The 13,277-nt window shown below is 36.7% G+C and overlaps 1 protein-coding gene across 2 annotated transcripts in view; it reads left to right on the forward strand.

Annotated features, from left to right (window-relative positions):
- The first annotated feature begins 737 nt into the window (after window positions 1-737).
- baz1a (bromodomain adjacent to zinc finger domain, 1A) overlaps window positions 738-13,277 on the forward strand; it is a 30,583-nt gene continuing 18,043 nt past the window's right edge. For both annotated transcript variants that reach the window (XM_056476701.1, XM_056476702.1), the window contains exons 1-17: window positions 738-831; window positions 1,134-1,269; window positions 4,334-4,609; window positions 6,534-6,683; window positions 6,778-6,879; window positions 6,988-7,075; window positions 7,175-7,309; window positions 9,394-9,454; window positions 9,555-9,709; window positions 9,869-9,964; window positions 10,039-10,177; window positions 10,350-10,484; window positions 10,693-10,788; window positions 10,930-11,154; window positions 12,696-12,861; window positions 12,947-13,051; window positions 13,136-13,227. In XM_056476701.1, the coding sequence (XP_056332676.1) occupies window positions 1,157-1,269; window positions 4,334-4,609; window positions 6,534-6,683; window positions 6,778-6,879; window positions 6,988-7,075; window positions 7,175-7,309; window positions 9,394-9,454; window positions 9,555-9,709; window positions 9,869-9,964; window positions 10,039-10,177; window positions 10,350-10,484; window positions 10,693-10,788; window positions 10,930-11,154; window positions 12,696-12,861; window positions 12,947-13,051; window positions 13,136-13,227 (2,134 nt within the window). In that variant the 5' untranslated portion in view covers window positions 738-831; window positions 1,134-1,156. The remainder of the gene's footprint in view (window positions 832-1,133; window positions 1,270-4,333; window positions 4,610-6,533; window positions 6,684-6,777; window positions 6,880-6,987; window positions 7,076-7,174; window positions 7,310-9,393; window positions 9,455-9,554; window positions 9,710-9,868; window positions 9,965-10,038; window positions 10,178-10,349; window positions 10,485-10,692; window positions 10,789-10,929; window positions 11,155-12,695; window positions 12,862-12,946; window positions 13,052-13,135; window positions 13,228-13,277) is intronic.

Below are 13,277 nucleotides of genomic sequence, written 5' to 3' on the forward strand. Positions count from 1 at the left end.
CTTTCATATGAGCCACTTCTGATACCAAATGATCAACTAGAAGTCAAGTTATTATTTGTTTTTCCTAAAACTTATTATTATTTTTTTAATCCTCATAATAATGTTACAGTTAAATTTTTATGAATGGCTTAATTGCAATTTATTTCAGCTCAGGGTCATATAAATCAGCATTGTGTACATTTATGGAGGTATACATGTTAATTTAGCTACAGAATTTTAAAAAGTAACAAAAAACAAGCAAAGTAATTTTATTATGTTCTACCAAGAGACATTTGTATATATTTGTTAAGTTGATACGTACACAGAAGTTTCAGACATGGATGAAAAGCCACTTACCTCCCATTTCAATAGAATTATGACGAAATAAAGGTTGTTTACTTAAATGGTTTTGCAAATATTCTGTTTATCCGAGAAGCCTGGCTCTGTGGTGGGGAAATTTGTAATAAAGATGGCGCCACACTTATTTATCTTTATTTTCAACCACAAAATATGTGTCATCATGTCGCATCAACGCCTATTCAAACATAATAGCCTTAAATTGTCATTCAAAATACATGAAGCTTCTGTGGCGGAAAAAAAACCCTATTTCTACTTTCGCCTCCCACTATTGGCTGTGGAGGCGTGATGGGCGCTCAAACTGGCCAATGGAATGACAGAATTGTCGTGTAAGCTCCACCCATGGCGCTGCCCGGTGGGTAAGTGAACTAGAGCGGATCAAAACTTGTCGTCAACACGCTGATCCCCGCTCGGAGAAGTGGGACGTGCGCTGCTGATACTCTTGTGGTTTTCTTTCCCTTCCGGAGCCGATTATCTCTTTACATCATAGATTTGGTAATTAGAATATGTACTCCTCTATTATATGGGATGTATTAGTTATTTAGATTGAAATGAGTACTTAATATTCGGTTTGAATGGAAAGCGAAACATGTGAGCTGGATTTTGAACGTCACCCGGGAAGCGCGTGTCATTAACAAAGACTGAAGAATATCGTTATTTTTTATACATTTGAAATCATAACGGTTTTACTTCGGTCGCTTTCGACGACTCTCATATATTGACTTTTAATGGACTCTTATTAATGTGATATGTTATTACTTTACGATTGTATTCACGTGTTTGTTGTTTATTCGAAGTCTCCGAGAAAGAGAAAGAAAAGATGCCGCTGCTCCACAAAAAGCCGTTCGTGAGGCAGAAACCACCCGCGGATCTCAGACCCGATGAAGAAGTCTTCCTCTGCAAATATACACACGAAATCTTCAGGACATACGAGTAAGGATTTGTAATTTTTTATTTCCTAATTGTTGTTTTCAACTTCCTCTTCGATACCAGTCAACAACAGAATAACTGGAAACTAACAACACAAGTGACAGCCCGCTTTAAAGTTTTAATGTTTCGTAAATAAAGCAACTAACGCCTTATATCTATACTGATTAGATTTTTTGAGCTAGCTTATTAATAACCCTACAAAATTTTGTGTGAAGTAAGCATATATATTAATAAGACTTTAGTTTTTTTCCCCTCTATACACCCGGCAGGTGTCAGTTGCAGGCCTTTGCTAACATAGTTGGCTGCTAGTTAGTTAGCTTACTGTAGCCGATTCAACCACGATATAAAGACCAGTCTGAATAAAGTAATGTCTAAAACTATCTGTCGATTTGTTATAAGTGCTTATATAGTGTCATATCGCGGATGGGATGTCCACGGGAAGCCCCTGCTCGGGTGTTTTTGGGGTGTTAGCGGGGATGGGGAAGATCTCATCCACACACAGGATGTTGTAGCTTGAAACGTGGTCGCTATTGTTAATGTATCTGGCCATTAGAGGCAGAAGTTTTACTGCTGCTCTCCTTTTTGTTTGGATGACACTTGTCATTTGATTTTGGGAAATTGAGTTACTGGTCATGAGGGTCTGCAATGGGCAAGGTTATGATGACCAAGTAGTACTTGGTTGCAACTATCCATATAGGTTTGTTTTGGATGGTGTTCTTTAGTCTTGCTGTTGATGGCATGTGTATAATCTGTCATCATTTTACAGAAAGTTGTCGTCTGTTTTGGTCAGGGGACGTGTTGGATCATCAGATGTAGGACGTAAGATGCAAATTGTCATCTGTCACTAAATCTGTTTACTGAGCAGTGAAACTACCTGATGATGAATCTTTGATCAAGCCAAACTTTAGTTCTTTGATCTCAATTTTTGTTTAATAGATTCTAGTCTAGGGGTGCCCAAACTTCTTATAAAGGGCCAAAAACCAAAGTTGATTGAGGGCTGTGCGTCGAAGTTGAGTATACCAAACTGTATTACATTAAATTTGCCATGGTTCATTTCGTCATTTATTTGCTAATATAAAAATAACTAGAAAATGTTGCTTTAAAACATATTAATTAATGATGCAGTATAATTTTTTTTACGTTTTCTAATGAACTTATTATAGTAAAAACATAAACAATCCCATTTATAACACAATAGAGATCAATGCTGAATACACTAGTTGATCTGCTCCTGTCTTTGCCTTTATTTGCTCGCAGCTGTCTTGTGCATTGTCCTCTGTCAAGTGACCGCATTTACAATTTAAAAGTCTGATTCATTTACTACATTTAATTTTAGTTGGCTTTTTCGTAGTTCCTCAATTAAACAAAGAAACAAAAGGTTGGGTTAAATTGGAAGTGAAAAACTCTGTCAAAGGCATTTGCCCCAATCAACTTCTTATCATTCTCTCCCTCTTTTCAGATTGGATGTCGGGCCAAACCAAAGGTTACCATGGGCCAACTTTGGCCCTACTTTAGGCTATAGAATAATAAAATAATCTTTTTTTGTCATGTTAAAGTAGGGATTTTTAGTTAGCTTAGTTATGTTTAGTGACCGATTTAAAAGTTAATTATTGATTCTTATTTATAACAAGTTTTAAAATGAGCATACATTTTTGTTTAAATCTAGCAGGGTTCAACGCTAATGATTTTTTGTAATGGCCCATTGGTTCAGATTTATACTTGCCCTGCCAAAATTTTCACTGGCTCCACCAAAAAAAGGTGAATAGCTTTTTCTTAGCCACATATTTTAAATAACGTGTAATAAATAATGTCTGTGAATCTAGAATTTAAGTATTTTAAAAATGTTAATATACGTATAATGAGCCAAATTCGAAGTGTTATCCAAACAAAAAGAGCAGTATTGAAAATGTGCAGGTATTTTATTGCAGTTCGAAATTATTTAATTAAAGGTGACTGACTTGCCACACTGACGGTAAACTGTGCAAAACATCACTTAATTTTTTTCGTCATGTTTTTCGTCCTGCTTTCAAGATGTTAGACATTTTTGTTCAGCCTCATAATTTGATGTTGCTGCAATGTTTCCGTCTCTTCGCTGTACTGGTTCTTACTATGTTACGAGAAAAAATAACATGTTCACAACATCCAATCAGATAAGAAGAACCGAAAAGCACTATTTTGTTTACTGCTAGGCATGGGCCGGTATAAGATTCTGACAGTATGATAATCTTGGATAAAAATTTCAAGATATTGTGATTAATGCTCTAAAATACGCTCCTTTTAAATGTCTTGGTATGAAAAATTAAAACTTTTTTCTCTTTGAACACAATATATTTTATTTTGAGAAACATTTTAAAATATTTTGGAGCAGTAAACATGGCAGGCTGAATAATTCAAATGAATCATTGACTTCTGCTCTCTAATTTTCAAAAACACAGATATCTTTACAATTCAAAAAGGCATCTTTGGATATCTTTTCTGCTGGAGTTACTGTCCTAAAAAACATAATTAAAAATCTTACATATACCCTAGAAACTTTATAGCAGAGAATTTTGGCAGTTTTAAAACTTTGACTTGTCCAAACCGCAGTATACCTTAAAATCGTTTATCGTCCCATGCCTATTTACGACATCACAGAGAAGATGGCATTTAAAAGCACAAACTGTTTATCGATTCTAATTTATGTCGATAATGATGATAAGCTCTGGACATTTTTACTCTATATTGATCCTAATCACAAATGATGAGCCAACCACACAGCAGATATATGCAACAACAGGAATCTATAGTTATGTTGATATTAGAGATTCATAAAATTTTTGGTCAGTGAAAATTATTGGCTGAAAATAGGTCATGCTGCATCACCCAGTATTGTTTAGCATGCTTGTTTTACCTCCCCGCCAGCAGTTCTCTTTCTGCCAGCAGTATCCGCCTTCAGTCATGGTTGGCATACTCTTTTAAAAGTAGAAGCATTAACAACTTATATCGATATATATATATCGTTATCGTTTAATATAAAAAACAATTATCGAGTTTTTAATTTTTTTGTTTGTTTTTGTTTTTTTAACAGTGAATTCTTTGAGAGGACTATTCTGTGTAACAGTCTGGTGTGGAGCTGTGCAGTGACAGGGAAGCCTGGCTTAACCTACCAGGAGGCCTTGGAGAGTGAGAAAAAAGCCAGACTTAGTCTTCAAAACTTCCCCAATGCTCTAGCCGTCCCCCTCCTGCACCTGACAGCACTTACACACCGCTCACGCCTGCATGAGATATGTGATGATGTTTACGCCTACGTTAAAGACCGATTCTTTCCCGGAGAAATGGTGGATGTTACCAGTCGCTCAACCAGGTGAGATGTTATCATCAACATGAAATCTCTGTACAGATTGTTGTGTTTCTGTCAGAGCAGTTCAACCAAGTCTTTACCGTTGTTTTATAATGTTTATGGAATCAGTAAGGCAGTTTTGTAAATGAATTAAAGAGTAATAATTAAACTGTTAAATGAACATCCAGCAATTTAGGATGTTTATTTAGGGCTTATTAACCTAAAGTACATATTTGCTTGATTTTGATATCATGGGAAGTAACGATAACTTGCTGATTTAATGAGTTAACTTCGTGTTAACGTGAATTTTTAGCCGTTTTGAGTGACTGAAAATGATAACCTGGTTTTGTGTGATATGTTGTTTTATTGTATATTTTTTGGTCACAATATATATTTTTCGAGACCTTTTCAATGTGGTTTAGAGTGGAAACTGCACATTTAATTATCATTTGACTTTAATTCTGTTTTGAAATCCAAAACAACTTTTGGACAACAGCTGATTTGTTTTGTTTTAACTGGAGCAAAAAACAAACCTTTATCTAGACATTCCTCACTTGTATTGAAGGGAAAGAATATGAATAGTGGTGAACAATAGCCCTGCATAAAGCACTGTTTTGAACAGACCACGGCTTAACAGAAGAGAAACACCCAGATGTTCATCGATATGTCTCCACCCTCATCTGCCTCCTCTAGACAAAGCTGTTTTGGAGCGCTGAAAGTCCTTGGCAGCTCTTTATGCAGAATGTTATCAGGTCTCTCAAGACGAGTATGCCAATCTAAAACAATTATGAGTCCGATGGAATGGAAACTTGCCTGCTGAAGGAAAATGTATCAAAGCTCTGTCTTGGACAGGATCAGAGTCAGCCATCATGGGCTGACCTTGCTGTTTGGAAATAACTGAAAGTAAATGGGTGGAGCTTAAAAGAATTCCTCTGATTGGCTGAACTGGTGCAAGGAGTTGCCTCAGACATCATCAGAGACAGCCAGACGTGAGGCAGCATGGAGTCCCACTGGTAGACGGGGGTGGAGGGGGATTTTTTTCTTCTTCCAGAAGACAAGTAGGATGGCTGTCTGTTTAGCTGAGCATTGCTGTCTCTAGTGAGACAATTCGGTTACACCCAAATTGCCTGCATTATTATATATGGTTGGAGTTTATCTGTATTGAAAGTGACTGATCATAAAGAAATGACTGTTTTGCTTCATAAGTACTTTTCAGAAAGGTTTTCGATCTGAAATTGTTGACCAAAACAATGGTTTAATTGTCTCTACAGTGTTGACTGTGCAGTACCATTCATAAACAATGTGGATAAGCTACAACAAAAACATGTCAGCTAATTTCTCTATTTTATGATAAATACATGTACTGTATTATGCATTTTCTTGGTTTAAAGGGTTAGCTCACACCAAAATTTAAAAAAATCCTCATTTACTTTACATCGTTTACTCTTTCGAGAAGCAGTGATGGTTGCTGGCACACTTCCATAGTGGGAAAAAAAAGATTACTATGAAAGTCAATGGGTGCCGACATCCAGCATTTTTCAAAATATCTTCTTTTGTGTTCAACAGAAGAATGAAAATTCAATAGGTTTTGAACAAATGAAGGGTGAGTAAATGATGACCGAATTTTCATGTTTGGGTATCCTTTTATTTAAAAATGCATTTCCCTTGAAAACGAATTATTATATCCATCATCACCAGCAAATAAAAAAAAACACAAATAAATTAAATAACTTAATTTTCATTGTGCACCAAGTAAATCTGAATTGTTTATCTTTTTTCTCTCTCTCTCTCTTCCACACACACATGCACACACTCACTCACTTTCTAATTGACACTTTATTTTCTTGAATTGTTTCCATTTTGTTTAACAGGTCACACTTCTCCTTATAGAGCTGAACATTTGCATGCAGAGTAGCCTAATCTATTATAATGTTTCTTTGTTCAACAGGCAGCTCTGCAAAATATTGGAAGTTATACCTCCGTATTCCAATGGTGCTGTCAATGGCCATGTCAAACACCGCATTGAGGGGGATTCAATAGTGATCAGTGACAGCGATGACGAGCCCACGGTCACTTCACCCAAAACACCATCCAATGGGTCAGTTCACAAAACTTTGTTTTAATGCTTCATACATGTTTCCTTGGCTAGTTTTCATCTAAATTGTGTATTTTTATTCCTTGTTTGTGTGAAGCAAGAAGAAGAAGGCCATCAACCCATCTTCATTTAAATACAGAGTTCAGCCTGTCAGCCCAGAGGCTTGCGAACCAGTAATAGTAAAAGTTGCTCAAATGAGGTGAGTTACACATGTTGTTTGTTACTTGTATTTATGAATAAAAACAATATATATTTATACTCAATGACTTTTTTTTACTTTTTTTTCTGCTGCTGATACATCTAATAGTCGAAAAAAGAATATTTTCAGTCGAGACAGATTGAAGCTTCTGCTTAAACAGCACTGTGAACCAATGCATGGGACCATCAGAATTAAGGTAAAAAAACTAAATTTATTAATAAATTTTTTGGTGGGCTTGAGTTACCCAGTTTGCCTGATTACTTTATTTAACTTTTTTTATGTTGTTTTTTTGCAGCCATCATCAGCTTTACAATACAAGTTAGCCGAACACAGTTTTTCCCACTTTTTTCCGGACGAGCCCCCAGTATTTACCTTCAGTCCACCAGGGAAGGGCAGAGGTCGCCCTCCTAATAATGCCTCTTCAACCGAGGTCAGTGTTATCGTGTTTTTCTTCTAGGGATGTAACGATTCACCGTGAGCCGGTTGAAAATCGATTAAAATATGTGACTATTCAAATTGGTATTTGCAGTAAGCAGGAGGTGGGGCAGCAGAGTAAAATGACAGTGGTGAAGTGCACCAGACAAAGCACAAACCGTGTGCAAATACTGCGTGAAGATGTTTACTGTGTGTTCACCCCAGATGCGGAACGCACGTTTATATTGCACTATTCGCACGTAAATACATGCATGAACATTTTGAGTTTAATCGCTTCATTTACACATCAAATTCACTTCATTCGTGCATCAAATTCACTTCACAAGAGATGCGGATTCGTCATGGGCGGGGCTTCTGTCTGCCCGGTGACTTTAGCTTCATTCCTAACATGGATTTTATTGAGATTTATTTAGATTTATAGAGTTTTGTTTATGTGCTTTAGGAATGCTAAAATGGCATAAGTAATCTTTCGGTGCCATGTCTGAGTCCACTAGATCCTTTTAGAGGTGCACCCAGCTCTGTGAGTTCATCAACTCTTCCAGAAACTGTACCTGGATGATGCAGGCTTTCAGTGGTGCTTCCGTCTGAACAGAGCCTAGTTTAATGAACTGGTGTCGGCAAGAAGATTTTCCCTCGGGAGCCCAACAACAAGCACTACGTCATAATCATGCCACTAAAAGAGGAAGCTCCTTATTGGTTAATGCTGCGAGAATGTCCGTTGAAGTTCTGGTTTTCCAAGTCAAAATGCTCAACTCACGCCGCTTCATTTGCGCGAAACACGTTGCAGGAGAAGGGCATTAAAATTTACCCCTAAGAAATGGGACAGCACCTGCACACGTCATCATATGTCATCGCGATCTCTTGCTTCATATGAGATCAAATGATCGCGACTGCTGTAGTTATTCCAGTTGTGTTATTTTTTTGGTATTTATCTTCAGGAAATCACAGAAGGCATATATTGTTATCACAACGATCTAATGTTTCAGTAAGATCTAACTGTACTGCGCATTTACACAGTGGCCATATTCATCTATATAAACACATTATATATAACAGACACTGTAAAAAGCTCATTCCCAGCCACTAGACTTTTCTGACAGGGTATTCGAGTGTCATTGAGTGTCAGAATGTTGTGGGACTGCTGTACAGGAGTTATTATTAGGGATTATTGTGTATTGTGGAAAATTTTCTTACCCCTTGGTTTCGAATGTGGTCCCAAAAAATCTGTCTTTCGAGGGGTAGCTACCACTTCCCCTTAGCCCTACACCTTCAAGCTAAAGAGAATTGGGACACCCCTACCCCTTCACGTGGATACGAGGGGTAAGGGGAAGTGCTCATCAAAATAAATTTTATTTATATATAAATATTTAAGTTTTTATTGCAAAGTGATGCAATTCTCAACACCTTTTAGACATTTTTACAATAAAATCTCTTCTTAAATTCCCCAATCAGGAAAAGAAAGCTGAAAGCAATTACTCAATTCCTCATGATAATAACAGTAATATATTCCTTTTCATGATCCCCACCTCTGTACACCCGGCTCTGTAGTTTGGGAATGGCTTACCTCCCCACACCAGCCATCTCAGTCCTCAGTGATAGAGTTTTTTCATCAGCAGGGGACATTGTAAAGATCTCAGCTTATACCAGAAAACACAGATATGCTTATATTTCTGTTTAGAAATGTAAAATCCCAGCACATCTACAGTTTGTTTATATTAATGAGTCTTCTTTAGTTTGTATTATTCTTTGTATAATTTGTTTTTAAAATAGCAATTTAGTTATGGCAGAAAATATATTATTTACAAACAATGTGCAGCATTTAAGAAATAAAAGGGCTCTTCACCTTAAATTTATTTCAAATTGTGTTACAATCGTGTCTAAATAGTGAATCGTATTGAATCGTGAGTCAGGTGAATCGTTACATCCCTAGTTTTTGTGTGTGTGTTAAATGTAATGTTGGCAACTTGTTCTCCTCCATTCAGCTAATTTAAAGCATGGTACGTCATTTGTTAAGATGCAATCAGTGTGGTATTGCTTTAAATACTGTTTCTCTTATGAGGACTTGTTTTCCAATTCTAGATTAATTATATTGAAGAGAAGCTCAAATTGATGCAGCAGAAAGAGCAGATGATGTCCATGGGTAAGTGTAACATACATGCTAATAATTAAATCTAAAACATGTTATAGAGTAAAATGTGCTGTGTATCTGCATAAAACTGCTGTTTCCTTATATTATTAAGAAAAATTCAGAAAAGAAAGGGATGATCTAATGGAGGCTAAGAAGAAAGAAAAAGAGGACAAGGAGAAAAAGAGAGAGGAGATGAAAAGGATCCTTGAAGAGGAAAAACTGAGGAGGAAGGAGGAGAGGGAACGAATGAAGGTCGAGAAAGAGAGGGTGAGTTGGATTTTCTTTTGTTTTTTTTTTGTAAGTGCATGTCTTGTTCTTTGGTCCTACAAATTTCAAAGTAAATTAATGCATTAGCATATTTATTTTTAGTTATATGGTAGTAAATATACCTGTAAATTGTATAATTCCATAATTTGTATTTTTCAGGAACGAGAGAAGCTAAAAGAAGAAAAGAAAAAATATGCCGAACGACTGAAGCTATGGAGTAAACCTCGAGAGGACATGGAGTGTGATGACCTGAAGGTAAGTCTTCCTCTGGGATGTCTTTGTTAGCGCATGCATGAGCGGCAAACTAAATGTTGTTTGTCTCTTATCAGGAGCTGCCAAAACCAATTCCAGTGAAGACTCGTCTTCCTCCAGAGCTGTTTGGAGATGCTCTGATGGTGCTCGAGTTCCTGCATGCTTTTGGAGAGCTGTTTGATTTAAAAGATGAGTTTCCTGATGGTGTAACACTGGGTAAGATGCACTTATTGGTCAAAAATGCATTACACGACGTTAATCTCACTTGCAGATGAGTCTAGTGTTCCTATAACATTCTAGCTTACAATGGGTTTTTCTTTAGCAGTTTTTGGTGTTTGTGTTAATAATGTACCTAATCGTGTTTTTTTTATTTTTATTTTGCTTACAGAGGTGCTGGAGGAGGCTGTGGTAGGCTCTGATCCTGAAGGGCCGCTCTGTGAGCTGCTCTTCTTCTTTCTTTCTGCAATATTCCAGGCTTTAGCAGAGGAACAAGAGGAAGTGGCCAAAGATCAGTTGGCAGAAGGTTAAGTTGTTTATAGATAAGAGGGTGCTATATTATATTATATTATATTATATTATATTATATTATATTATATTATATTATATTATATTATATTATATTATATTATATTATATTATATTATATTTGGGAAAAATCAAATGTTTTGATAATCTGGAAGTGCCATTTGTTATGTTAGTAACCCTCATGGCTTGACTGTTTTCATTCTTAGATCTGAGTGAAGCTCTGGACGATGATGCTGACCCCACACAGTCTGCCATTAGCGCTGTGGCATCTCTTGCTGCTGCCTGGCCACAACTGCACCAAGGTGAGATATTTTCCCCTAAAATGGCTAAAACCAGAGATGGATGTGACTTTTTTTTAAATAGAAAAAATGGACCAGTTATAATTTAGATTTGCAGTAAATTCTGACATCTGTTGAACTTCACCGTTATTTTACTTTGAGCAGGGTGTAGTCTGAAGCAATTGGATTTGGACAGCTGTACCCTCTCTGAGATTCTGAGGCTGCACATCCTGTCTTCAGGAGCCGACTGCGGATTCACAAATGCAAAATTCCGCTATCAGAAACAGGGAGGCTTTGGTTCCACAGACGACCCCTGTGTGGAGCTGCGCCTGTCAAATCAGGGCCTGCTCAAAAAGCTCTCCTGCACTTCAGTTTATGACCTGCTGCCTGGTAATTGTGTTTTTCTTTTTTATAGAATGATAAAACTAAAATAGAAAAATACAATGATTTGATGTAAACAGGGGTTCCACACTTCTCGAGTTAAAGGTGCAGTATGTAAGTTTTGTACCCTGTGGTTCAACGAGGTATTGCGTTCCTGGATCAAAACAAACACATGCACAGGTTGCCAGATTGAGGACCAACATGAGCGATTTTGACTATTAAGCCTAAAGGTTGATTTAAATCATATAAATGTTCTATATAAAAGCAACGGCACTTGATAGGAGGAACTTGATAGGTTTTCATATTAAAAGGATTTTTGTTCTAACCAACACCTCAAATTGATATTAGAAACAACTAAGCAGCTGAACAACAGAAAACTGAATAAAGCACATGAGGTGTACCTGGGGTGATCATTGTTAGTGTTAAATACCAACAATGTGAGTTTGAATGCTATTTTACATCATATTTAATGCTAAAGAGGTTTATTATCTAATATTCAGATCCTTAACTTTACAATTTTGTTGTGTGCAGTGAGTGCACTATTCTGTGCTTCTGAATGGCTGTATTTAAATTTCTGCCATGTTCCATCTGGTGCAAACAGTCAAATTGCTTATCACTGCAAATCTCGCCACATAGCGTGTTGTTAGGACACGGGGTAACAATGCAACCGTTTACATTCATAATATTTATATTATTTGCTTATTAATAACCTCATGTGGAACTCTGAATCTGCGTTTCATTTCGGAGTCTGCTACCTTTCCACCAGAGGTCACATTTCAGTCACGGGCATATGCTTTGAGAGCCTTTCTGAATTAATAAATGAAATATTGTTTTCCAACAAGGCAACCCGGGGTGCTGAAATATTGGCTAAAGTGGCAGTGGGTTAAAGTGACCAAAACAAAGACAGACGTTCCGGCACGTAATGCATATATTTAAAGCAGAATATCTGACTTCAACAATGCTTTTCAGATAAACAAGTGTTATAAACAAGTGCAAACATATTATGGTATTTTTATGCTTTAGAAGAGTAAAAAACTTACATACAGAGCCTTTTTAAAGTACTTGAATTTCAGAGCTATGGATTCAAGGCCTGGAAAGTACTTAAAAACAAACACAGGACTTTAAAAGTGCTTGAATTAAATGTAAAAAACGGAGTGAAAAAGCTGAGAAATTCCCAAATTAAAAATCTTAAATCTAAATCATGTACAATAACACTGACAATTAATGGACATTTTATCAATATTTCAGAAACCGCATTTGAATATCACCAGTAATGAATTCAACAAACTTTTATTAAAATTCTTTGAACATGACTTTTTAAAACAGTCAAACTTTTTGAAAATGCCTGTCTTTAATTATTAAGTGTAAGGAAAATGTTAAGACTTTCATGGCGATACATATGCTGGGGTTTGAACAGTGTTTAATTAAAAAAATTAATTGTTCTTTTAAAAAGTCCTTGAATCTGCTGTTCATGAAAGTGTGGGAACCCTGTGTAAAGTGTGCACACGTGCAAGCATATGCTGATTTTGTAATACTGATGTACATTTCAGGAGAAAAGCTGAAGATCCTCCATTCTATGTGTGGAAAACTGCTGACGTTGGTTTCTACAAGAGATTTTATTGAGGACAATGCTGACGAACAGCGAGCTGCCAAACAGGAGCTGCGTGAGCTTAAAGCTGAACAGCATCGCAGAGAGCGAGAGGAAGCTGCAGAGAGGTTTGGCATTACTTACACCTGCACTTACCTATCAGTACAGAGATGTTTATGCTTGGAGACTATTAGTTGCATCTCTATGTTTCAGGGTTCGAAAAAGAAAGGAGGAGAAGCTGAGGGAACAGGAACAGAAATTAAAAGAAAAACATGAAAGACTTAAAGAGGAGGCCAAAAATGGAGGTCAATTGGCAGGGTAAGTTGAGTCAATACAGTCAATTCTCTATCTCACTGCTTACATTCCTGTCCAGTTGATTAAACTTGTCTCTGTTTGCTGTAGAGAGGAGATGGACACCAGCACAGAGAGTCAGGAAGGTCACGCTGAGCAACACACAGAGGATGAGGAGGAGCAACCAGCCAAATCTAAAAAAAGTAGCTTTTAAAATTTACTTAAGTGTTAATCAAGTTTATTTTCATAAGAC

This window comes from Danio aesculapii, chromosome 17 (assembly GCF_903798145.1).
Source record: "Danio aesculapii chromosome 17, fDanAes4.1, whole genome shotgun sequence".
Classification (NCBI taxonomy): Eukaryota; Metazoa; Chordata; class Actinopteri; order Cypriniformes; family Danionidae; genus Danio; species Danio aesculapii.